General features: G+C 43.9%; 1 protein-coding gene across 1 annotated transcript in view; it reads right to left on the reverse strand.

Moving 5' to 3' along the window:
- The window catches only part of MYRIP (myosin VIIA and Rab interacting protein), a 317,497-nt gene that overhangs the window by 36,702 nt on the left and 253,059 nt on the right, over positions 1-27,736 (reverse strand). The window contains 1 exon segment of the mRNA XM_049628960.1: positions 12,601-12,840. Coding sequence (XP_049484917.1) covers positions 12,601-12,840 — 240 coding nt within the window.

Below are 27,736 nucleotides of genomic sequence, written 5' to 3' on the forward strand. Positions count from 1 at the left end.
TTGTTTTTGATGCTAATATGAATGAGATGATTTTATTTCTTTTACAGATGTTTCTTTGTTAGTTTTTATTTTTTTTATTATTTTTTTTTTTATTTATTTTTGGGACAGAGAGAGACAGAGCATGAACGGGGGAGGGGCAGAGAGAGAGGGAGACACAGAATCGGAAACAGGCTCCAGGCTCCGAGCCATCAGCCCAGAGCCTGACGCGGGGCTCGAACTCACGGACCGCGAGATCGTGACCTGGCTGAAGTCGGACGCTTAACCGACTGCGCCACCCAGGCGCCCCTCTTTGTTAGTTTTTAAAAACACAACTGACTTCTGTATGTTGATTTTGTATCCCACAAATCTACAGAATTCTTTTGTTAGTGCTAACAGTTTTTTGGTGGAGTGTTTAGGGTTTTCTCTATATAAGCTCATATCACTTGAAAACAATGACAATATTACTTCTTCCTTTCCAAATTGAATGCATTTTATTTCTTTTTCTTACCTGATCATTCTGGATAGGACTTCATGTAATATATAGAAAAGGAGCGGTAAGAGTGGGCCCCTTTGTAAAAGAGGAAAAGCTTCCAGTTTTTCACCACTGAGTATGATGTTAGCTGTGGCTTGTCATCTCTGAGGTATGTTGAGGTATGTTCCTTCTATACACAATTTGTTGAGGGTTTTTATCATGAAAGGGTGATGAATTTGGTCAAATGCTTTTTCTGTATTACTGAGAGGATCAAGGTTTTTATCCTTCATTATATTAATGTAGTATATTATATTTAATGGTTTGCATATGTTGAACCACCTTTGCATCCCAGGGATAAATCTCACTTGATCATGGTGTAGGATTCTTTAATGTGTTGTTGAATTCAGTTTGCTAATATTTTGTTGAGAATATTTGCATCTATATTCATCAGGGGTATTGGCCTGTAGTTTATAGTGTCCTTATCTGCCTATGGTAAAAGGGTATTGCTGACCTCTTAAATCACTTTGGGAGTACTCCCTCTTCTTAAGTTTTTGCAAGAGTTTAAGAAGGATTGGCATTAATTCTTCTTTAAGTGTTTGGTAGAATGAACCACTGTGCCATCTGGTCCTGGGCTCTTGTGTGTTAGGAGGCTTTTGATTACTGATTCAGTACTCATTATTGGCTATTTAGATTTCCTATGATGACTCATGATTTTTCTTCATGATTCAGTTTTGGTAGGTTCTGTATTCCTGGGAATTCATTCTTTTTTTTCTAGGTTATCCAATTTGTTGGCATATAATTGTTCATAATATTCTGTCATGGTATTTTGTATTTCTGTGATATAGGTTGTTATGTCTCCTCTTTCATTTATGATTTTACTTGAGTCTTTTCTCCCTTTTCTTAGTCTAGCTAAAGGTTTGTCTATTTTGATTTTACCCACAAAACAAGCTCTAATTTCATTGATCTTTTCTTTTCTTTTTTTTTAATGTTTATTTTTTGAAAGAGAGAGAGAAAGAGCACACATGAGTTGGGTTAAGAGCAGAGACAGACAGAAGAAAGAGAATCCCAAGCAGGCTCTGGGCTGTCAATATGAACCTTGATGCAGGCCTCAGTCCCATGAACCATGAGCTTATGACCTGAGCTGAATTCAAGAGTTGGACGCTCAACAAACTGCACCACCCAGCTACCCCTCACTGATCTTTTCTATTGCCTTCTGGACTCTATTTCATTTATTTCTGCTCTGTTCTTTGTTATTTCCTTATCTTCTGCTATCTTTGGTCTTAGTTTGTTCTTCTTTTTCTAGTTCCTTGAAGTATAAAGTTAGGTTGTTTATTGAGATCTTTCTTTTTTAACGTAGGCATTTAACACTATAAACTTCCCTCTTCGAATTGTTTTTGCCAAATTCCATAAGTTTTGGTATATTTAGTTTCCATTTTCATTTGTTTGAAGTGGCTTTTTTTATTTCCCTTTTGATTTCTTTTTTGACCCACTGATTTTTTGGAGTGCGTTGTGTAATTTCCACATATTTGTGAATTTTCCTGTTTTCCTCCTCTTATTGATTTTTAGTTTTATACCACTGTGGCTGTAAAAGAAAGTTAGCATGATATCAACCTTTTAAAATTTGTTAAGACTTGTTTTGTGACCTAAAATATGTTCTGTCCTGAAGAATGGCCCATGTAAGCTTGAAAAAAATGTGTGTTCTGCTGCTATTGGATGGAATGGTGCAAATGTCCATTCGGTCTAAAGTATAGTTCAAATCCAACCTTTCCTTATTGATTTTCTGTCTCTCCCCTACTCTTCTTGTATTGTTATTTATTTCTCTCATCAGACCTGTTTGTATTTGCTTAATATATTTAAATGCTCCAATACTGGGTGCATATATATTTATGAATTTATATGCTCTTAATGAATTGAATCCTTTATCATTCTAGAATGACATTGCCTCTTATTATAGCATTTGAGTTAAAGTCTATTTTGTCTGATATAATTACAGCTACCTCTATTCTCTTTTGGTTTCCATTTTCATGGAACATCTTTTTCCATCCCTTTACTTCAAGCCTATGTGTGTTCTTAAAGCTGAAGTGAGTCCTTTGTAGGCAGTGTGTAGTTGTGTCTCGATTGGTGAATTTAATCTACTTACAGGTAGAGTAACTATTCACAGGTAAGGACTAATGAATGTATCCTATTAATTGGTTTCTAGCTGTTTTGTTGTTCTCTTGTTCCTTTCTTCCTCTCTTGCTGTTTTCCTTTGGGAATCAATGATGTTCTGTCATGGTATGCCTTGACTCCCATCTCTTTATCTTTTGTGTCTCTACTATAGATTTTGCTTTATATCGTAAGGCTTACACAAAACATTTTCTAGATATAGCAGTCTACTTTATGCTGATAACAACTTAACTTCAATGGCATACAAAACTACCCTCTATTCTCCCCCTTTATGTTTCTGATGTCACAATTCACCTCTTTTTATATTGTGTATTCATTAGCAAATCATTGTAGCTATAAGTTAATTTTAATATTTTTGTCCTTAGTCTTTTTACTAGCATTAAGTGGTTAACACACTACCATATTACAGTATCAGAGTATTCTGAACTTGACTATATATTTACCTTTCTCAGTGTGTTGTATATTTTCATTCATTCATATTATTAATTAGTGAATTTTCATTTCAGCTTGAAGAACTTTCAGCACTTCTTGTAAGGCAGGTCTAGTGTTGCTGAACTCTCTCAGCTTTTGTTTGGGAATGAATGTCTTTATCTCTACTTCATTTCTGAAGGAAAGCTTTGCCAGTTAAAGTATTCTTGGTTGGCAGTGTTTTTTTTCCAGCACTTTTTAGGAGGGGGATGGGCAGTGGGGGAGGGAGAGAGAGACTCCTAAGTAGGCTTCATGAACAGCATGGAGCCCAATGTAGGGCTTGATCTCACCACTCTGAGATCATGACCTGAGCCAAAATCAAGAGTTCGATATTTAACAGACTAAGCCACCCAGGTGCCCTTTTTCTTTTCTCTTCTCTTTTTTCTTTTCTTTTCTTTTTCTTTCAGCATTTTGAGTACCTCATTCTACTCCATCTTGGCCTGTAAGGTTTCTGCTGAGAAATCTGCTGATAGCCTTATGAAGATTCCCTTATAAGTGATAAGTTTCTTTTCTCCTGCTGTTTTTGGGATTCTCTTTTGGTTCTTTAGTTTTGTTAGTTTTATTATTATGTGCCTCAGAGAAAATATTTTTGACCTTTTTGGGGACTTATGAGCTTCATGAACTTGGATGGTCAAATCTCTCTTCAGATTTGGGAAGTTCTCAACCATTATTTTTTTAAATAAGCTTTTTGCCCCTTCCCCCTCTCTTCTCCTTCTTGGTCTCTAGTAATTCACAGATTGCTTCTCTTGATAGTATCCCATAGTTCATAGGCTCTCTTCACTCTTTTTCATTCTTTTTCCTTTGTTGTTCTCTGGCTGGATACTTTCCAAGGTCCTGTCTTCTACTTCACATACTCTTTCTTCTGCTTGATCCATTCTGCCCTTGATATTCTCTACTGCAGCTTTCATCTCATTCATTGTGTTCTTCAGCTCCAGAATTTCTGTTTGGTTCTTTCTTATGATTTCTGCCTCTTTGTTAAACTTCTCATTTTGTTTTATGCACTGTTTTCCTACTTTTGTTGAATTAACTTTCTGTATTTTCTCATAGCTCACTGAGCTTCCTTTAAAAGCTGTTTTGGGGTGCCTGGGTGGTTTAGTCAGTTGAGCATCTGACTCTTGATTTTTGCTCAGGGCATGATCCCAGGGTCATGGGATTAAGCCCTAAATCGGGCTCTGTGCTGAGCATACAGCCTGCTTGGGATTCTCTCTCTCCTTCTGCTCCCCACTTGCATGTGCTTTCTCTTCCTCTAAATAAATAAATAAATAAATAAATAAATAAAAAGCTGTTTTGAATTCTTTATCAGGTAAATCACAGATATCCATTTCTTTGGGGTCAGGTACTGACAGATTATTTTGATCCTCTGGTGGCATCACGTTTCCTTGATTTTCCATGTTCCTTTAAGTCGTGTTGCTGTCTTTGCATTTGAAGTAGCAGTCACCTCCTCCAATCTTTACTGGCTGACTTCAGGAGAGAAATACCTTCCAGCAGCTTTACTAGGGATTCTGAGGCTTTCTCAGACCTTCTATGGATACTCATGCTCTACACTTCTTCCTCCCTCCTGAGGCAGAATTCTTGAACTTGTATGCCTTCTGTCAATTCTGCAGTGCACCAGGCTGAGTGCTGACAGCCTGCCTTTTGCTTTCCAAAGGGCAGTGCTGTTATCAAGTCTGTGGCCTCTCCCGTGCTCACAGGTTCAGTCCTGCTTTGTGTGCATGCTCACTAGCCATCTGGCAAAGTTTCCTCTCACCGCAGCCACTGGGGGTATCCTTGTTGGGGAGCCTGTGGATGAGGTGTCCTAGTGGTAGGCAGGACTCTAGAAGGAGTCCATGATGCAGTTAACAGGATCTGAGTCCATCTGATACCTTCTGAGCCCTGGCTGCTGTTCCTGTAGCTTCTCGCCAGCCCCCACTCATGTAGCTTATGACTCAGGATTCTGGATGGGGCAAGCGAGAAACTGACCTCTTTGGTAGTGTCCTGCACAGCTGAGGAGGCGGGGTGCTCACTCACATGCTCTTACTTTCCCCCATGGGAGACATCATGGGCCATGCGCCACCCTGGGGGAGGGGTGAGGCAGGTAAAGTCAAACTGTTACTTTTACCATCTCCAACGTGTCCAGGCTCGGATTGGATTTGCTCCAACAGGACGTTGGAACTTCTCTGATGGACTCCTGGACCTTCCACATTCCCAACCGCATATGTGCAATTGTCTAGGTCAGTGTTCTCCAGGGGCTTCTAGACCATGGCTGAGATGGGCTGCAGCTGGCTGATGGGACACATCAGGTCCACAGCTGGGCCTGGGCTCTGTATTCCTGTTACTTGATGCATAAGTGAGTGAGACTCATCCTGGGACCCTATCCAAATCCTTTTCATTCTTTACAGGTTTATGGAGAGCAGCATATAGTTTTCATCAAATTCCTAAAGAGACCAGCGAGACTCAAAAGGGTCATTACTGTTGAGTTTTTTTTTTTTTTTTTTTTTTTTTTAATTTTTTTTCAACGTTTTTTATTTATTTTTGGGACAGAGAGAGACAGAGCATGAACGGGGGAGGGGCAGAGAGAGAGGGAGACACAGAATCGGAAACAGGCTCCAGGCTCCGAGCCATCAGCCCAGAGCCCGACGCGGGGCTCGAACTCACGGACCGCGAGATCGTGACCTGGCTGAAGTCGGACGCTTAACCGACTGCGCCACCCAGGCGCCCCATTACTGTTGAGTTTTTATCTTCCAATTTATCAACTATTTTTCACTCAATACTTATGAGTGTTCATGAATTTCCTACTACATGTTAAACACCAATCTAGGAATTTATCAAAATAATTATGTTTTCCCCCTTTGATCTGTGAATATAATGAAAAGTATTAACAGGTTTCCTAAAATTGATGTGATTACATTCCTAGACAAAATCCTACTTGGCCACTGTAAATTATTATTTTAATATGCAGCTGGAAACATTTTGTTAACATATTAAGAATTTTTGAATATTTATCAACCAGTGAGATAGTACGCAAATTTTTGGTGGTACGTGATTTTTGGGTTGGACTCAAAGTTTTTAAATAAATAAAGTGGACTTGTATACCTTTAATTTTTTAATGCTAAATCATATGGGGGTAATTGGTACCATGAACGATTAATGGATTTTATTGGCAAGATCATGGGGACTATCTTCTTTTTGATGATAGTTCTTTGACCACTTTGCCAATTTCTTCTGTCTGGTCCGTTTTGCTCATTTACTTCTCTTAAATACTCAATATTTAAAAAATCATTACAAATATCAAATTATTCACCTATAATTTTACATAAATCTTAAAGCCACACATACTTATTTTTCAAATGCATGTACATGCTCTTTTGATTAACAAGATAAGCATTTATGCAAAATAATTTGCCTTCATGACTCATCATATATGGATTTGATCAATAATGAAATATTATAATATTCAAGACATTTTTGATATTTACAACGAGTTCTCATTCAGGAAAAACTCCCTAGGTGCTTTGAGATGAATATCCTTCATTAGAATTATCTATTTCATTGGGAGTTTTTTTTTCTTTTAATGGAATATGTGTTGAATATTTCCAAGGGCCATTTTGGCATCAGTTGGGATTATCGTGTGTTTTTAAAAACACAGTATTTACTAAGCAATTTATTAAAACAGTGGGGTGTCCTGCTATTGCCTCCAGTTTTTCATCCTCAGAATAAATGTGTTAGTTGTGTGGGCATGCAATTCGAATATTACAACATTTAGTTTGCTAATTATTTAGGATTTTGGTATGTGTGTTTGTAGGTCAGACTGGTATATATTTCTTTCTTTTGGTCTTATATTCTCTCCACCCAGAAGTGTTTTCCACGAGCACACTCCTACTTATTCTGGGGAGCTGCCTGCACACAGTATGTTCTTTTGTCTCTCTCCCTTCTTACCTCCTGTGGTCCCATTTCCCCAGGGGATCCTACTTTTGAGCTTTTGTGGGCCAAGAACTCTGAACCAGTTCTTTCCTATTTGCAGCCTTCTAGGGCAACTCTGCCTTTCTCTCTTCCAACCACATCTGTCCTATGTCCCATTCTATTGCTGTCGCTGAGGCAACCTCAGTTTTTCCTGGCCTTTCAGATAATACCTGCATTTCACAGAGACGTTAAGGAATCTTTGCACTGGAGTTCTGGACAATCTTTCTCTAGTCAGTTCATCTTCTGCCAAGGGAAGATGGTGTTCTGCTGCAACCCCAGTGATCCAGGAGAGAACCTGGAACTCTTCCCAGGCAGGCAGCCAGGCCCCTCCCCATATACACACAGGATACGGTTGTGGGAATCAGTGACACCAATGACATCCTGAGTGGTATGGAGCCTCCTCACCTGTTCAAGCACCGTGGATAAGAGCTGTAGTTCTCAGAGGATGGCTAAAGCTTCTCCCCACCACCCCAATGGTTAAATGGAAAGTTAGAAAAGAGGCTCTAATTTTTCAACAGGCACAGGCCTACTGAGATGAGTCACTTGTAAGATACAAGTCAGTATCTAACACTATATTCTCTCTGGCACCAACTGAAGATGAAGACATTCTTCTCAAATAGAATATGACCTTGGATGAAAGACATTGGATCCTTATGTGAATGGCGAGTTATTTTATGGGGTATGACACATGTGGACAAACTTGCCTTTATGTCAACACTGATATCAACGAAAAGTTTTTCACAAGCACATTAAACTTTAGAAACCCTAGGCTCTAGGTTTTCCGGAACAGTTAGTAGATCGGTCTCCTTGATCATTGACCAGGATTGTGTTTTTCTGTCCCTTGAGGTTAGTAAATGGGGAACAGCCAGGAGATACACAAATTTGTCTCTTGTTTGGGGAGAAAGTCATTTAATAGTTCAGGGAAGTCTTAATACTTTAATGAAAATTGTTTCAAGAAACTATAAATATGGGTGATATGTGCAAGTCTGTGACTCCGTTGGAAAGCAAAGCACAATGATCCAGCCACTTATAATAATAATAAACAAAGCCACTTTAAATAAAATGCTTTTAGGAGCCTGGATATACAAACATTTGCTTATAATGTAAGAATTTACTAATTTGGGCCTTCAACAGACACTCAACATTCCATGGACATCTTTTGTCATATAAACAGTGTCATAAATGATACTTATGTCAGGAAACAAAAATCCATCTAATCTGTTACATATCTAGAACCATGGGACTTTGGAGCCTGAAGGGACATTGGGGACCACTGCTCCAAGCCTGGAAAGATTAGGGGGCTTACAGGAGATCCAGCCCCTGAAAGTAGTCTCCAAACTCAGGCCAGGAGTTCTTAGCCATTCTTTCGCTCCTTCTTTCAGGAATGCTGCGCTTGCATACCTAGAAGCAGACAGTTGTAAGAACCGCTTTGTCCATGACTTTTCTGCCAGAACCATCGGCATGACCACCTGCCCAGTGGTAGAGGAGAAGTAAGTGCTCACTCCTCGGCTCGAAGGATCACATGGTCTGTAGGACTGACCACTGAGGTTTGACGGAATACGATGACTTAAGGAAAGAACGACTCTTTGGGAATCCGGTTCCCAAGAGGTTTCTGGGCTTGCCCCGAGCTCCACAGACTTGTTCTACAGTTGGTTAAAATGCAGATGGTGCTGACTATCCCCCAAGTGTCACCTATATGACAAGTTTGCCTACAGCAAAGGGCTGACTCCCATCAAGGTAAAGCATGTTTCAGGGGCACCTAGGTGGCTCAGTCAGTTAAGCATCCAACTTCGGCTCAGGTCATGATCTCATGGTTCGTGAGTCTGAGCCCTGTGTTGGGCTCTGTGCTGACAGCCCAGAGCCTGGAGCCTGCTTCCGATTCTGTGTCTCCCTCTCTCTGCCCTCTCCCGCTCGTGCGTGCACCCTTTCTCTCTCTCTCAAAAATAAACAAACATTTAAAAAAAGAAAGATAAAGAATGTTTCTGAAATGGTTCTTCTGCTGTTGGATAGGATTCTGAAGTCCCAGTTCCCACATGGGTCATCATACTAAGGACACTAAACAGCCACTGATGTCATGTGTCTACGGGAACAGGCACATTCCTCTGCTTTGGCTCCTGGGGAGCAGGGCCAGTGGTGGAGGCAGGGGACAGTAGGGCCTGAGCAAAGCTCTCTCTGTGTGAGGCAAGGCTCCTCTTAGTAAGGCAGAGGCCATTAGCAGCCAATCGGGCATCTGGATTTCCTCACTGCCTACGTGTGAACACCGACGTACGGTCACAACCCTGGAGTACTCGCCAATCGGGGACCCTACATTTCTCCTGTTTGGTTACTGGCCTAGTCTGGTTTCACCCAGAAGCCGATCTGAGATAGGGATTTAGTTCATTCGGGAGGTGATCCTGGGGAAGTAGTGGTGGAGGAGGGGGAAGTGGGGCAGGGATGGGAAGGGAGTCACTGGGGACGGCTCATCAGCGTGGGTGCCCAGAGCTCAGCGTGCCGGGGAGGCTCGGGGAGTCAGTGTAGCTCTGCCCCAGAATCATCATGCCAGTGGGGGCCAAATAGCTGGAGAGCATTTACTTTCTTCTCGCTCCCAGCCTGCCTTCTGTGCAGGAAGAGGGGCTCCTGCCGCGTCAGGTGTCCGCAGGCAGTTGGACTTTGGGCCAGGGGGCACTGCCACAGTAAGAAGATTCGGGGAGCACCGGCAGCTTCCGAAATAGTCACTTTAGTGAGTTCCACTCCCAAACCATGCTGTGCCAAGGTCACGGTTATTCTCTCTCTTTTTTTAGGTTTATTTATTTTGAGACAGACAGAGTGCAGGCAGAGAAGGGGCAGAGACAGAAAGAGAGAGAGAATCTCAAGCGGGCTGTGCAATGTCAGCACAGAGCCCGATGCGGGGATAGAACTTACAAACCACGAGATTATGACCTGAGCTGAAATCAAGAGTCGGATGCTTAACCTACTGAGTCACCCAGGTGTCCCAGAGATAGTCCCAGTTATTCTGATCCTAAAGATGGGAACCTGGGGTTGTCTGATGCCCTGCCTTTCCACTTACATTCTACGTCGCATGACAAAGCCCCAAAGGTGGTTACAGACCTAGGCTTGACGTACCAGGTGCTGACTGCAACCAGGTGCAGAGCTGTTCCTTCAGTCCCAGCAGACGGATGTTATCTCACAGCAGTGAAGTTTATTTTCCTGGAGGTTGTTCCAGGGGATATGATATTTGCTGGCCTCCTGCTAATGTGCTAAACCCAATGCTGTATAACTCAACCCTTACAACTCTATTAGTGGGTATGATTATCCTCATTTTACAGATGAGGCCAAGATGTGTTTAGCTAATCAACAATGAAGCCCTGGGATGGGTCCCAGGGATGAACTGAAAAACAAGACAGGTGTGGGCCTGTCGGTGGTGTTGGGAGCAAAGCTCAGGGACTGGAAGGCAGTTCTGGCTGCTGAGTGCAGAAAGGACTGGAGTACCACGCAGGGCCTGGAGGGACAGGGGGAGCAGCCTGGGGGTAGGGTACACCAGCTTGTTCAAAGCACTGGCGGCGAGTTAGGATATTAACCACAGTTCACAGAGTTTGCAAATTGCATGGTTGGTATTCAAACTCAGTCTAATCGCGCAGCCTATCCCTGTATCTTTCTGCTTCTAAATAATATTGAAGATAGAAACCTGTATTTGTTTTCTCATCCCAGAGTAGCCCTCCGCCTGATATGTGCTAATTATCTGTTTTTGTTTGCTTACGTGGATTTTTGCATACAACAGATCTGATTGATATTTTCATGCACTGATTCATGATAGGCTGGGGAGAGACTTAAATTTCGAGAAATGGACATATTTGGGAGCTTGAATAAAAGCTAGCGTTTTCAACAACTCTCCTCATTTCTTGCTCAGTGAGGCATGGGGAAGGATAGGGGAGCTAAGATTTTTGCCCACTGGCTCCTCCTTCCCCTGTTCACTCTCTGCCCAGGAGAACCCCGTGCAGATTGGTGGCTGTGCCTCCAGAAGGTGACGCCTGCTGGCTGATGGAGGGGTGGGGTGGCGGGCGGGAGTGCATGACTCATCAGGGTCTGGAATGCCAGAACAGCGGGAGTTTTTGGAGCCTTGTGACCATCAGGCAGCAAAGCCAGTAGGATGTAGAGCCATTGTAAGAAATAATGTGATATTCTTCAGTTACCCTCTGGCTCTTAGTTCTGGCAGACAAATGATGACAGTAATGGGGTATTGGTTCAAGTAACGGGGAGAAGCAAAGCCCACTACCATTGAGGAAGCAATGGGTTGGAGCCCACATCCCTGGGAGGGGCTGCCTGCGAGGGCCAAGCTCCATGCTCCAGCCCACGGGCAGGCCAGTGGAAAGATGTGCGCACTGTCCACAGGCAGATGACCTGATAGATTTACGAGTATAAGGACTCAAAGGTTATGGAGGGTGGGGTGGGAATGAGTGAAAGGCAGAGTCTGAGACGTCGGAGGGTTCGGCGGCTCAGCGATGGGAGATGGTCCCCACAGCCCTCTGGGCCTGCTCTTGACCATCTGCGGTCATTCCTGGCTTGGCCTGGCTCCCCCATGGCACCCATCTGTACTACGCAGCTTGGCTCCAACAGCCTGCCTACAGAGCAGATGAAGAGGGCTTCTTCCCCCATTCACATGGGCTACCGGTAACTTGTTAGCCTATGTAACGTACTCTCAGAATAGGGGGAAAAACCTGACCACAAGCGCAAAGAAATCTAAGTGTTTCTAGGCGAGATCTTATCTGAGTTACAGAAGAAGCAGCTTGCTGTAAGGGAAGGAGCCTGTGATTTAAGGCCAAGCAGGTTTGTGAAGCGGCCCCAGCTCTGAAACTTACTAGCTGTGGGCCTCAGGTAAGTACCTTCAGAACAAGCCTGTTTCCTCCTGTACGTCTTCAGAGGGTTTTTATGAAATGAACGAACTAACATAAGCAAAGCACCAGGCACATAGGAGACCCTCAGCAAATGTTAGCTTCTTTCTCTTCCATTGGAAGCAGCCTTATCCCGACTCTAATGTGGCCAAGTCTAGCACGGATGTGCTTTGAGGAGCTGTAGAGGGCAGGGGGTGGAGCACTGACTGGGGGGCAGGGGGTCTGGGACCCCCTTTCTGCCAGGGGTCCTTCCCGCTGTGGTTTTCAAGCAATGTCCGTAGGTGCTCGAGGTGGGGTGGGGTTGGGTTGGGGTGGGGTTGTCTGTGCTGACAACTCAGAACCTGGAACCTGCTTTGGATTCTGCGTTGCCCTCTCTCTCTGTCCCTCCCCTGCTCACACTCTGTCTCTCAAAAAGAAATGTTAAAAAAATAAAAAAAAAATTATAGTCTCGAAAGTAAAGGGCTGTCTGGTGAAGGACAGCAGGAGGAGGAAACAGGGCTCGGGAGGCCTGGGCCACACGGGGCCCTTTGCCTGCTTGAAGTACTCAGTGCTAAACAACTGGGGTTTCTGGGGTCTCCCCTGTGCACAGGATAGGCATTTGAAAGACAGCTCTTTGGGGGCACAGGACACTTCGGCACAAATATAGAACTTTCCCCGCACCCCGGCCACACAGAACAAGCTGTCCACCGGTGGCTTCACGGTGCTTACCTTCTTGAGCTCTTCCTGGACGCCCTGGCTGTTGTCTTCAGAGGACAGACTCTCCTTGGGGTTCTGAGACTCCGTCTTGGGCTCCGACTCCTGATCATCCCCCGAAGAGGTCTCCTTCTCGCTCACTTTCATTGCTAACTCGTACAGCCTGTTTCTCAGTTTCTCTTCCGTGGCGGCCGCCCGGCTCCGAGGGTGCCTGGCGTCGTTGCTGGTGTCGGTCTCCGACAAATCACCGGATGCCTAAATGCAAGTCAGAATCAGGAGCTGAGGACTCCTCTGCCAGAGTCCTGGTGCTCGTTCCCCATCACCCCCCGGGGAAGGGACTGTCCAGGAAAATCAAGCTCTCTAACCTGACCTGCTTGCTCTACAGATGGCCTTTTACTTTCCACTTTTACTTTCTCAAATACATGCACCTTAATGCTTCGTTAAAGCGACCATGCAGGTGAGCGCCTGTGCTCTGAAACGTGTTCAAACTCAGCGTTTTTCGCTCACAAGATGCTTACGGGGCGCCCACTGAGGCAGCTGAGTAGGAGGAGGCTGAGACACCTGGTTGGCAACCCCCTTGTGGAAGGGACACACTAAAACCTCAGGTGCTAACTGTCCTGGTGGGAAGTACCGAGAAGGGGGTGGGGAAGGATGCTCTGAAGGCCCCCCTAAGGGGCACTTGAGGGCCGGAAGATGGAAGAAGCTTTCTCATGGAAATGGCCATACAAAGTGCAGCAGTTACGGAGCTAAAAAGGAGACAGGGAAGGACAGCATTCTGGGCAAAGGGCAAAGATTTTGAGATGGTGTGAGGTCCTTGTAGGTAGGTAAGCAATACTGTGTGACCTTCCTTTGATAATTACAGTCCCAGCTTAATAATGATACCTTTGGCTCCTACTGTCCACTTGGTGGGTATCTCCTAAGCTGCTTCTGGGAGTAGATCCCTGAAGACATGGAGACTGTGACTCTCCCTCTGGCCTTGGCCTTAAGGTGGACAGATGTGCATGGAATTTTAACAAGATAACCCTCAGCAAACCATTGGGGTCCATTAGACCAGACTTCAGTTCTTTAATTCCTCTTTGAGTTGCTCTGTCTATTTATAAGGCTTGACGTTTTATTGTTTTTATTCTTTCTTGAAGGCTTTCTTAAGAACAAAGAGAAAATTTACTGATTTTTTAAAAAATAAAATAAGACTCATTCTATTTTGTAATCACTACGTGGGTTCGTTGGACCCTTTCATCAATCTATGGTACATGACGGGATCTTTGTGATCTTCTTTTTCCTATCTTTCGAAATATTTTGCTCTTTCATCGTCCTGGGAATTATCTTCCATCATTACTCATCAATTATGCCCAATTATGCTAACAGACACCAAAATAATACAACAGAAGAATGGAATTGCCTGGAAGGATGATTCAGTAACGAAATAAATCATCGGCGTTTTGACTCTGCTTTTAGCTCACTGCATACAGTTGAGAATTCAAAATTTTTCATAACTGCAAAGAGAAGGAAAGTGACAGAGAACAACATTTCATGACGATGAGATGACTCAGAGGATGAATTCAAAGAGGAGAGCGGCTCTTCAGAGCTAACGATGATGGTAAGTTGCCTGTATGAGTAAAAGCTCAGCCCAAGAGTCTTCAGATGATAGTGCCTCAAGGTGAATTTCCTCAGACTAAAGAATCTGATCAGTAAATAATGCATTTATAAGGACACAAGGAAATATGGTATTTTCATTCAGTTGGCCATTCAACAGGAAGGGCTTCATCATATACCATATTATAGCAAGAATTGGGACCGTCCTGTTCTGCTAAAAAAAACGTGTGACAGATTCTTTCATTCTTTGTGACGTTTGCACATCAAATTTACTTGACACAGTTGTAACTGGACGGATGCTAAAGGCAGCAGTCTATATAAAGGGGAGTAGGAGCAAACGGATGACATAGAAAGGAAAATAAAGAGCCCCTGACTGGATCGATAAAAGAAACAAAGTCCACTGGAAATGATTGTTTTTCTGGTCCTGAGCAAGAATCCGTGATGAACTGGCCTCATGGGAGGTGACCAGTACTCCCAGCGTGCTTGAGAAGGAGGAATTCTTTTGTCTGGGGATACAGGGAAGCTCAATGGGGAGAATGGCCTCTGGGTAGGTTCTTGAAAGATGAGGAAAATTTTAATATGCAGATGTCGGGTCAGACATTCTTGATGAGGAAGCAGCAGGGCCAGTAAGACCCAGGGAGCATGAGATTGCTTGGTGTAGCTGGAGGACTAAGGCTCAGAAATGGGAGAGTGGGGGGGCGGGGGTTGGGAGGGAGGAGAAAATGGGCCTGGGTCAGACTGCAGAGGGTGAAGGATGAGCCCAAGGAGCTGAGCTTGTCTACCAGAGAGTTTCGCTGCTGCCTTGTGGTGTATACCACACTAGCCTGGAAGTCAGCAACTGGCCACAAATCCACATCCAGCAACCTCTTTTCAGCTCACTCAACAGATTTAACACACATAGCAATTCGTCTTAACTTCAGTTTGCTTTTCTTTAGCTTTGGCTTATGTCTTTACCTCACCGGAACCTTTGAAGACTTGGTCAATGGTGATTCAGTCTACATTCAGCAAACGCATTCCGAATGCCTACTATGTGCTGGGCCCGTGCTGGCCACTGGAGCCCACAGGTGGGAGTGAAAACCATGCCACTCTGGGGAAATTCTCTGGTGGTGGAGGGACGTCATCTTGACACATGGGGTACCACACACACACGTGAGCATTTGATGAGACTCAGGGGGAGCCCTCGCCTAGTTCGTCGGATGGATGTTGTCAGGAAAGAAAGAGGAATCGGTGATAGCTGAGTAGAATCTTAAAGGATAAAGTCCTAGAGATTATCGGGATATATGTCCAGTGTTATTTGAGTGTTGAGAATTGTATTAATGATACACGATGGTCCCAGAGTTCAATAAACACTGTAGTCGTACGCACAGGGATCTGACATCAGGAGATGTAGTACCATGAACGTAGATGAAAGCATCATTATCAAAAGCCACGAGAGCTTCAAAACTAACTTAAGTAATATTTGGCCCTGTAATATTTACGTAATATTAAGTGCGTCAACAAATAGTTACATCTCTAAAGAAAAATGGGTCTGTGTTTTCAGTCTACAAAGGATCGAATCATCCCTGCTCTGTTATAAACTTACAGGTTTCCCCCATGTATTGATTTTAATGTCAGTCTCCATGAGAGCTGGAACAATAGATGTTAAGTTGGAGGTCTCGGCTAACACGGGTCTGTGGTTGGCCTCTGGGGATCCCTGATACTGTTTTCACACTTCAGTTTCCATGCACAATTTTCTAGGGAGAGGGTTACCGGCCTTCATCGGATTTTCACTGGCATCCATGGCCCCAAAAGACTAAGAAACAAGGAAAAGAATAAATAATCCTACTTCCTGATAAGACAACAGTAGACAGATACACGTTACTCGAATATGAAATAACAAACTTCCAGTTGAAATCAAAGGAAGGGGGAGAAGTGTAGTCGGTTTCCAGAGTCTGTTGGGAACCTGGACAGAAGGTTTAGAGAAGATGAGAAGGGCTGCAGAATGTCCAGCCTGAAGACTATATTCTTGTACCTCAAAGGGACCTTGAAAATGAAAATGTTGGACGGTGACTCAAACAGATTACCAGGAGCATTATGAAGACAGTGGAGAATTCTAAGAAACTTTGGCGACTCGAAAAATAAAATAATCATAGAATGGAATTCCTGAAGGGCAAGCTGGATAACATAGCAATATGCGTATCTGGGCATAAGACATTTTATAGAATCAGTTAAAAATCATAATTGCCTTCCACTGGTGCTTTTTCTCAATCCCGCCCACTCCACTTTATAGGTCGGCATTGGTATGTATAATGGGATGACATTACTTTGAAAATAAGAAACTAATGTTTTTCAGTTGCCATTAAAACAACACTCCTTCGCACCTCCTTTTTCTTAGCCAAGCCTAAGCATTTTACCCAGGGGAGAAGAGTGTAGATCCAGAATGGAAGGATCATGGATCAGCTCACTCCACCGCCTCTTTGACATGGTGATAATGTAGAAAGCCAGATTTTATGGAAAGAGAGAAGAGGCTTCTAGAGACTCAAGTTCCCTAAAGTTCAAACGCTGGATTTTGCTTGCTCCTCAGTTGGGGGCCAGGGAGAAGGAGCCTCACAGGCTGCCTGTGGCCTCTCACCCTTTGGACCGTATTAATTTGGGGCTGCTGTGCCAGGGTTGAATCAGACCCAGAGGAAGGGCCTCAGAGGGACCTGAAGGGGCTCCTGGTCTCCCCGGGCTCCTGTGTGGTGCAGAGAGCATCCAGGAGCCGGCTGGCAGAAGATCATTGGTGGTGCCGGAAGGTGAGCTTAGTAGCGTTTGCTCAGGTGGGAAGGAAGCGGCTGACTTGGGGCTGGACAGCCGGGTCCCAAGGGTGATGACGGTGACGGCCACGGGGGAGGGGGGGCGGCCCGAGGGAGAGATACTGGGTTCTGACCAGGCACACAGGGAACAGACCACCGGTTCTCAAGCCTTAGGACGCCAGCGGGGTGGGAATGACTTCGTGAACAGGGACCCCCTCACTGAAGAGACATGCAAGGACCCAGAGGACCCTGCTGAACTCTAAGATGGCCATACAGCCACAAGGACACAGAAGCTCCCCCACAGGTGCCCCAAGATGGCAAAAGTGGAGAGAGTGGAGGGTTTGGAGGACTGATTATCTACCTAGAAGAGGAAAGACCATTTTATTTATTTATTTGTTTATTTATTTATTTATTTAGAGAGTGGAGGAGGGGCAGAGAGAGAGAGAGAGAGAGAGAGAGAGAGAATCCCAAGTAGGCTCCATGCTCAGTGCAGAGCCTGGTAAGGGGCTTGATCTCATGAACTGTGAGATCATGACCTGAGTTGAAATCAAGAGTTGGACGCTTAACCAACTGAGCCACCCAGGGGCCCCAGGAAAGACAGTTTTAAAGAGAGCAATCACAAGAGGCAAGGTGTCCTTGGATTGGCTAGTTTACGTCGTTGGCTATGCAGCGTGGGGAGGCAGAGAAGGAAGGCTAAGGCAGTTACAGAAGGACACAAGGCCACCTTTTCCTTGCACACTTCAATTTAGCACGTGGAACCCGGAGACCCCGGCTAAGTAAGAAAGTGATGGGGATGTGAGAGTCGGGGGCCGGAACTGGACAGCTGTGGCTGTGCACGTTAGCGTGGGTGAGCAGGGAGCTGGGCACAGGACACGCGGGGTCTCACTCACGTGTCCTGACGATTCCCTGCGTATCCACGAGGGCCCTGAGGTTGAGCAGGCTGTCGGAGGTCATGTGACCAGACAGCCTGACCCTGAAGGCCACGCTCTTGCCATTTTTCCAAGACAAGGCCAGATGCTCCGGATGAAGCCACGCTCATTAGAGAAAGACGGCAGAACCACAGAATAGGGACAGAACCCGACAGGCAAAGGATTTAATCTCTTTCATGAAGCACAAGTGTAAATGGGGGAGAAGATACTTTCTCTGGAAGCTTTCTGGAGATGCCTACCTTCAGATTTCCTTAGAGGATAAAGTGTTCTTACCTCCACTCACCCTTGTGATCTGTCTTTATGCACCCTGAAATCCTGCCTGCTTTAATTTAAAGCAGTTTTTCTCCTATTACGCCTCTCCATCGTCCTTATCAAAATTCTCCACATGTTTGAAGGGAAGCAATGTCAATGTCTTCTAGACTGAGCAACCCCGGTCCCAGGAACGCTTTTTCACAAAGCCCGTCTTTCATCTGCCAGGTCATTTGAGGGAGAGGTGGGAGGCTTAGCATTTTCTCCACCTTTGAAAAAAACCCGGCTAAAGGATTACTTTCACATGTTAGGTATCAGCCTTCGTTGACTATATCCCGGGTTCTCGTGGTTCTCTCTGTTCCTGCTGATGAAAAATACTGAACCTGACCTAAAAAAGCAGTTCTGCGGCTTGCTTTTAGGTATTTCAGTGAACTTCAGAGAAGGGGCCTGGCTTACAGGTGCACCCGCCCTGGGACTACCATGCGTGGCGAATGCACGTACTTTTCCTTGCAGATGCCCTGGCAGAGTTGTTCCAGAAGCCGGAGAAGAGAGAATGAGTCTCAGCGCTGGCTGGCTCTACCGTCGGCCTGTTTCTTCTGAGGACTCGGACGATTTCCGTCTCTGGTGCCTTAAGGCAGAGGTCTGTCCTCTCTCGATGTACTGCCACTAACCTAAAACCAGTTTTGCTCACAGGCTGTGCCCTGGTGATCAAGGCACTTATTTTTCTTGTAACTGGTGTGATAAGAACAGTCACACAGCTACACACCAAATCCCTGGCCAACTATCATGGTTAAAATGGGAACACATCACCTGGAATCTTATCAAATTGAATACGATCATCTATTTCTTCCTGCCTCTGTGAGAACCCCTTCACATGGAAGGACCTGGGTTTGGCCGGTGGAACTGTATGGAAGGCAGATGCCGGCCCCAGCTGCTGCGGATGCATTTGGTGAAGGAGGTTGTGAAAACTTAGCACCTACATACTGATCCAAAAGCCTTAATTTTAGTTTTTACAATTACAGGTCCGTTGTCCTGTATGGATCCCAGGCTGTTTTCTGAGTCTTTCATATTATAAAATTGATTTAAAAACGAACGAACAAGGGGCGCCTGGGTGGCTCAGTCGGTTAAGCATCTGACTTTGGTTCAGGTCATGATCTCCTGATGGTGGGTTGGTGGGTTCGAGCCCCGCGTCGGGCTCTGTGCTGACAGCTCGGAGCCTGGATCCTGCTTCAGATTCTGTGTCTCCCTCTCTCTCTCTGCCCTTCCACCCTCTCACTCTCTGTCTCTCTCTTAAAAATAAACATTAAAAAAATTAAAAAACAAAAACAAAAAACCAAATGAACAAAACCTGAATCTAATCTGGGGCACATCTCCCTCTCCCAGAACAGAAAATCATTCCCTGACTGATGGGCTCTTCTGCTCGTCTGTGTTCCCTCTCTTTATAATCTCCTCTCTGACGGAATTAGACCATGCTGTTTGTTGAAAGGGCCAGAATGATGGCAGTTCCATATAAAACAGCTAGAAAATCACTCGCCTGGGCTTCTCGGGTCAGTATTTACTCGAGGGACGGGCATTTGAGACACAATCATTTGTGTATTTTTTCATACTGACCACAATTGGTCTATTGCTTTGTAGAGAAATCTGTTAGGAATAAAGCATCATTAACAGTGGATTTCATCTTTTTTTTTTTTTTTTTCTCTGACTCTCCATTGCAATTGAAGGGAGACTCTAAGTTCTGTGACCTTTGGATTCTGATGGCCATTTAGACTTGGACCTTAATGCCAGCACGAGAGTCAGAATGGTTAGGAAGAGTCTCCTAAAAGTGAGGACATTCAGGGCAGGGATTGGGGTACGGGGACTGAGGTATGTTCCAGATCCCCTTCTTTTCACTGGTTTCTAAGACTTGCTAATGATGTTGAGTGAGCTAGGTTCAGGTCCAAGCCATTTGGAATAGAGAGGCCAACATTTTCCTTGCGGAGTTAGCATGGTTGGATTGCCACAAAGAAGTAAAGGTCTTAACTCATAAGTAGCCCTGGTATTTAATATCTGCCCCAAATAAAGACTACATTTTAACTTATTGCAAACCTAACGTCATCATTTTTGGTGGATGATTCTTAGCATCTAATGACTCCTGATTAAAAATCCTCCACAGCAGGACTTCTCACCCAGAGTCTGTGGAGCCTCAGGGAAGCTCCTGCCCCCCAAACTCCTTGACATTGGATGTAAACCTTTGAGTGACTGTGTTTATGCGCCACCGCCCCCCACCCCCTTTAGCCCTCCGCTGCCCCATGTAACACACACTGGGGAGAGGCGTCTGTGTTCATCAGGTTCTCAATAGGGCCTATGACACAAACATATTTAAGAATCACCATTATTCAGCAAGTGTCTCTCCTTGTTTTCTAGACCTGTTCTCTGCAGGGAGGTTACCTTGGAGGGCACACCCAGCAGTCCTCATGTTCAAGGGGAATCATTTGCCAGATACTGAAGATTTTGCTCCTGTTGAAGGGGGGTATTGGTCACCCCCATTCGGAACTGTTTCCAGGTTATTATTTGTTTTTGCTTAGGCTGTTGTGTAGGTGGGAGTAAGGGACAAGGGCAGAGGCCAGCCCTGTCTCAGAGCTGTTCTGCTTTCAGTTATATTATATATTGTCTTCTCCTTAAGTTTGCATTTCAGGCAAAGTTCCATGCCTAAAAAAGTCTGAAAATCAATGGCGAAGGGGCGCCTGGCTGGCTCGGTTGGTAGAGCGTGCGACTCTTGATCGTGGCGTTGAGTTTGAGCCCCACATCGGGTGTGGAGCCTGCTTTAAAAAAATAAATAAAATATTAAAAAAAAGACAATTGGAGGTGAAGAATTGGGGGCAGGGTGTGGGGATTACCACCCTTTGGTCTGTGTACTAGAGGCAATTCAAATTCAACTGGAGTAGACTGAAGGGCCTGCTTGGGGGATATTCTCTTGGCACACCTCAGAGGGAGGTGCACCTGTTGGGTGCCTCGGTGTTCTCGGGATGCGGGGGGCGTCACACTACCCCCAATACCCGTGGGTCTTGCTAGCACTTGTCAGAGAGCACCCCCTTGAATTCGGAACTTAACAACGCTCACGAACCAGGGCTTGGGGCGGGGGCAGCCATCCACTCCTCCACATATCCCGAACTGAATCCCAAACAACCTGGACCAGCAGAGGTTGGTGTATTTGGCCCCTGATAGACTGACTTGATGGAACTGTGCCCTCGGTGATATACTGGTTCACGCTGAGGGACACTGTGAGGAGCAGCCTCCAATGTGTGTGCTTGTTTGGAGGCATTTATAGCAAAGGGTGATACATCCTGCCTTCTCTCGAAGAGGACCCATGGGATAAATTTCTCATGGATCTCAGCTCCAGGAGCAGCCCGCTTTAAGGAATGGATTTACTGTTCTAATATGGTTTCCCTGACTCAGCAAGCTGCTCGCATCATTCTCTTCCTATTGTCTTCTGGAAAGCTCAGAGCCAAATTTTTGGTACTGTTAGCCTATGATTAGGAACCTCACTGCATCCGTATTGGGAACTAACATGACTCCTAGCTTCATTTATTTTTCCTATCCTGATTTCCCCTTTGTCCTACTTTTCTTATATTTTCATTTTATTCTCTTCTGTTTACATTTATAGAAATCACTTTAAATTCTCTCCGTAGCAAGGCATAAACACGCAAAAATAAAGGAATATTTACAGATTCTTAGTTATAAAGGATTACTAGCTTCTCAATGTGGCGAGATTCTTAAAATGTCTTTTGAGAATAACTGGGACCTAGCACGCTAGACAAGGGGGCAGATTTCTCCCAAGGAAACAAGGTTCACTAATGAGTACAACAAAACGTGAAACCTCAGAGGAAACTGAAAACAGCAGCCCCTGCAATCCTGACGTCTCAATCAATGAAAAATTAACTAGCAGGTTTCCATTTTAAAATGGCATCTGGCAAACATCATTCTACAGCTTCTCCAAATTTTCCACCAGAACTGTGTGGGAAGATGCAGATAAAGGTGAAAACTTACGTAACGAAAAAGGAATGGAAGTCGGCTCATTACTGGTAAATGGATGGGAACAATTTTCACTAAGTACAAAGCCCAGGGAAATGAACTGGAGAGAAAAAAAAATGTTTGCGGAGGCCTGTCCACTCTCTCCCTCTCCTCAGTGGTCAGGATAATTGGTTGCCCTCCTACCAAAGAGTACTTCCTCCTGGTTCAGAGTATAAGATAAATGCTCACAATAAAACAAAACAAAACAAAACAAAACAAAACACAACACAACACAACACAACACCAGACAAACAAAAGCACGTTATCCAAGCTGTTGTGGTATTGGCCATTTGAAACATCCAGAGATAAGCCCTACTCCTAGTCCTTTTACTTCCTCCTTGTTTTATAGCTACTTAGGAAGTATCTTCTTCAAACATTCAAGTGGGCGGAGGAAAGAGCTCACCATGGTACCATGTTGCCTCCTAGGAGGTATGGTCATGAAATATAAAGCACCAGGGGCAGAGACTATAAAACCATGTAGAAACATAGAATGATTTTTGTTCTTTTCCATTCATTCATTCGTTCATTCATTCAACATACATATACATATTGTAGGTTCTTAGCCATTTGTCCAAAGAAACATAAAGCAAGACAATGCGAGTAGGAGAAAGCTTGTATCTTAAGCTAGCAGAGGGGAAATGGTTTGAGCATGTTAGATACTGGTAAACAATGCAGTGGAGACAGCATTATTCTCATTTAGCGATGACTAACAGAAACACGTTAACATGGAACTTATGGAAAAATACTGCAGAGCAAAGGAAACAAAAGCTAGCTCAGAGGCATCACGTAAATTTCACTAACAAGTAGGGCACAATGTCTGATGGTGGTTTTGCATTTTCATCAGGGCATAATAATACAGTCTCAGTGAAGAGGTATAGAAAGTTATGAGGGCTAAGCACCCAGACTAAAAGGCAAGGCAGTAGCATGAGATAAAATGGGGAGACTGCTGATGCAAAAGAATCCCGAAAGACTGCAGGCATGGCAGCAGGATTAGAACTCATATCTGACAATGGTAATAGCTGAATTAACCCTGGGAACACAAATGAGTGATGGGGAGGACAAACTTGGGAAGGTATTCTAGAGGCTGAGAAAAAGATCAATAAGAGAAGGGGAAAACAATAAGAGAGGGCTGCAGACATGGAAGATAGAGAATCAAGATTCAGCATAAGAATTACAGGTGAGCTGGAAGAAGTAAGAATCAAAATGGCAGAAGAAAACACTAGAGTTGGAACAATACTTAAGTGTGTAGGAAAAAAGGTCTTTGTATTATGTGCAACAGCATGAAATGAGTAGACACTACCGTTCTGGCAAACTGTTTGCTCTTTAAAGATAACGGCGAACCAAACAAACGTCTAAGAGAAGAGAAAATCGTTACACATAAAGGAAAAATTAGGATGTCTTCAGGCGTCTATTCACTCCAAGGCTAGAGATGGTGAAATACCTGTTGCAGGGCTTTGGAGGGCAAGTGATCCAGCCGCATGGATTTCATCCCATCCGTGGACATCAGGGGTTGGGGTTCCAGAGGTCAGAGAATGTGCTCAGCAGTCTATGGTAACAGATGACAGAGCGACTCCATGTGCTACGTTATGTGTGAGGTGAGACTGGAGGCTGGGGGTGCAGTTAGAGAATGTGGGACAGGACTTCTGCCCTCAACGGCTCTACCTGCTGATCAGGGCTGGCGACGGCAGGGGTCCAGCAGGGGGTGGAGCCTCCAGTACCCGCTGGTGTGTCTTCCAGGGAGTCGCCAGAGTCCGAAGAGACAGAAAGTAAGAAAACCACAGAAGCATGAAGACGACAGTAGAAAAGAGTGGGGAGTTAGGGGAATGAAGCCTGACGGACAGGAAGGCAAAGGAACATGAGCTTCTGAGGCACTGCCTTGTCTATCTTGCTGACGTACACAACATTGTGCCTGTGTACATGGTGTTTCTCCTCAACAGACAGATAATATGTGTTCTTTTCAAACACACAAATGAAACAGTCATGAAAACTGGCCATGGACCGGGCCACAAAGGAAATCCCAACAGCAAAATCACATAAGCCATATTTATTGTTCACAATGCTGTAAGACTAAAACAAAGAGTAAAAAACAAAGCAAAACCAACCAGAAAGTTATCTACTCTTCTGATTACCTCTTCATTTTGATTGAAAAGAGAATCACGTTGGGAATGATAATTTACTTGCAAAAGTTTGACGATGGGTACACTACATTGCCTACGGGATGCTAACAAAGCTGACTTGAGGGAAATCCATTATATATACACGCATATATACACACAGTATATATTACATTATATATAATGAATATATATATATATATATATATATGTATATGAGCCAGATTATCATTTTATTAATTGATCTCAAGGTTTTTTTGTTTTGCTTTTATATTAATTTTTTCATTTTACTTTCTTGTCTTCTGATATATTTCTAATATATATTTTCTACAGATTCTAATACATAAAATATTTCACGTATAAAGTTCACTTTTAAAGCTGTGGGCAGACCTGGACAGCTTTATAGGTGATTCTTCCAAACTTTCAGAAAATTGTCAAGTCATATAAAGCGTTCTAGAAAATAGTAAACAACAGAGAGTCTTTGTCATAGTCCTTAGTACAACTTGACAGCAAAGCTGAACAAGGAGGCATGAAAATGGAAACCTGCGACCAGAAACCAGTTTTTGTACAAAGGAACCAGGATCCAGTAAGATTTACGCAGCAAATGAAAAGATGTTTCAGAATTAAGCACTCTATTAATGGGACTTACAAACATCAACAGGAGAAAAACTATAGGATCATTTCAAGGGATGGCAGAAAGCAGTTGATAAAACTCACATTCCTGATTTAAATCATTGAGGGAGCCAGGAACAGACAGATGCTTCTCTATCTTGGAATATCTACTAAAGGTACAGGAGGTAACTTACTTAACCATGCTCTACTAAGCATAGATGAGTTGCCACTGAAAGCAGATGGTTAAGGACCGCAGCAAGATAGACACCAAATGCTGGGTGTCACTACTCCTTCGTAGTATAGCACACGATTGTCGCCGGGCCATAATACGAGCAAGAGAAATAAGTGTAAGTCATGGAAAAAACCACAAAAATGTCCTTCCTTGTGGACAAGATGATCATCTACCAGGAGTCGCTAAAAGAACCATGAGAAACACTATTAGGACTAAGAATCTATTAGGGCTGAGTTATAAAATTACAAACATAGAGTCAATAGTGTTCTATACACCGTCAGAATTCAGAACAGGGAATGGATAAAAGAGATCTTAGGGGCACCTGAGTGGCTCGGTCGGTTGAGCGTCCGACTTCGGCTCAGGTCATGATCTCACGGTTCGTGGGTTTGAGCCCCGCGTCGGGCTCTGTGCTGACAGCTCAGAGCCTGGATCCTGCTTCGGATTCTGTGTCTCCCTCTCTCTCTGTCCCTTCCCCGCTCACACTGTGTCTCTCTATCTCTCAAAAATAAACATTAAAAAAAAAATTTAAAAAGAGATCTCAACCACAATGTCAATAAAATGTACATAATTAAAAGCTTCTTCACAAAAAGAGGAGAGCTTTGAAAAAAAATCTCTAAAACTTGACAGAAAGTAAATGAATAGAGACAAGGAGGACACCGTTGGATGGGGAGCCTCAGTATTACGCAGACATACATTTTTTCCAAATAGATAAATGCATTTGGAGCAATCCAATCAAAACTTAAAATTTTCTTCAACTGGAAGAGAAGATTGTGAAAAATCACTTATGTGAGTAAAGGCCTGAGACAAGTTGAGACACTTTATAAAAGATCCTCGGCAAAAACCACCACGAAGGGAAGATCATCTACCGGATAGCAAAGTACGTTATGATGTTATTACAGTGAAAATAAAGTTGTATCTGTACATGAATGGACTTCTGCGTCAGTGAAGAAAATAGAGCATAAGGAGACCAGGCTCGTGGAAATAAAAGAAGGTTCATATATGTTAAAGGGGACACCTGAGGCCAGCAGATAAAGGATGAATTATTTAATAATGATTTGGTGACAAATGCTTCATTTGAAGAAAAATAAGGTCAGATCTTACCACGTATCATCCAGAAAAGCAAAGAGTAGAGCCACTGAAGGCCTAACCGTAAGTTACGCTACTCAGAATTGTCCCGGCATGGTGCAAGTGACAACAAAAAGGCTGACTTTTGTTGAACTTATTATTGTTTTAAAATTCTCTACCGGAAGTGCACCCTTCCTGCTTGCACCCTGAACACACTGTTCCCTCTCCCATGCTCCGCCCCCTCTCCAGGGACCACCTGGAGGCAATCTTCCGCAGGCCCTGCGTGGAGATGTGCGCTGACATTTCTATCACTGTGAATAGCAGGTGGCGGGAGAATATGGAGAGTAAAGGCCCGTTTTGCTAAAATACAGATTGCTTTCCAGAACTGTATTTCTTAAAAAAAATTTTTTTTTAATGTTTATTTACTGAGAGACAGAGAGAGACAGAGCATGAGCAGGGGAGGGACCGAGAGAGACGGGGAGACACAGAATGTGAAGCAGGTTCCAGGCTCTGTGCTGATAGCACAGAGCCTGATGCGGGGTTCGAACTCACAAACTGCGAGATCATGACCCGAGCCAAAGTCAGACGCTCAACCGACTGAGCCACCCAGGTGCCCCCAGAACTGTATTTCTAAACGTACTCTATGTGTATGAATGCACAAACACAACTGCAGTTATTCTGGGGGACGTGGCCGGGATTTAGATTGTGGTCAAGGGGGACTGTATTTGTACGTTCACAACTTTTTTACACTACATTCATTTATTTATATTAAATATAAATTTGCAGGGGCGCCTGGGTGGCTCAGTCGGTTAAGCGGCCGACTTCGGCTCAGGTCATGATCTCGCGGTCCGTGAGTTCAAGCCCCACGTCAGGCTCTGTGCTGACAGCTCAGAGCCTGGAGCCTGTTTCGGATTCTGTGTCTCCCTCTCTCTGGCCCTCCCCCGTTCATGCTCTGTCTCTCTCTGTCTCAAAAATAAATAAACGTTAAAGAAAATTAAAAAAAAAAAAAGTAAATATAAATTTGCATAGTTAAAAAGCATGCAGTTAAAAATAACTACACATATATATACATGTATATATATATGTACACACACATATAAGATCTAACCTTATGAAATATATCTAACCATATAAAATATATATTTATTTATATTAAATATAAATTTGCATAAAAAGCATGTAGTTAAAAATACTATACATATATATACACGTATATATATGTTCACGCATATATACAAAAGATTTCATACTTTTCTAAAAAAATGATGCATCCCTCAGTATTGGAGATGTGTGTGTGTGTGTGTGTGTGTGTGTTTATTTTTATTTTTATTTAGTTTTGTTTTTGAGAAGACAGAAGAGAGACTTGCCCTAGTAAACTAAGAGGGAGAGCTAGCAGGGCCAGTTTTGAAGTCTCTGTTGGTGCAACACCACTGCCACCTACTGGGGAGGAGAGGACACTGCAGGGAGGCAGAAGCGACGCTGGTCCCAAGCGCTCTTCTGCCAGTCCTGCCTTCTATCAATGCCTTGCAAATA

This window comes from Panthera uncia, chromosome C2, assembly GCF_023721935.1.
Source record: "Panthera uncia isolate 11264 chromosome C2, Puncia_PCG_1.0, whole genome shotgun sequence".
Classification (NCBI taxonomy): domain Eukaryota; kingdom Metazoa; phylum Chordata; class Mammalia; order Carnivora; family Felidae; genus Panthera; species Panthera uncia.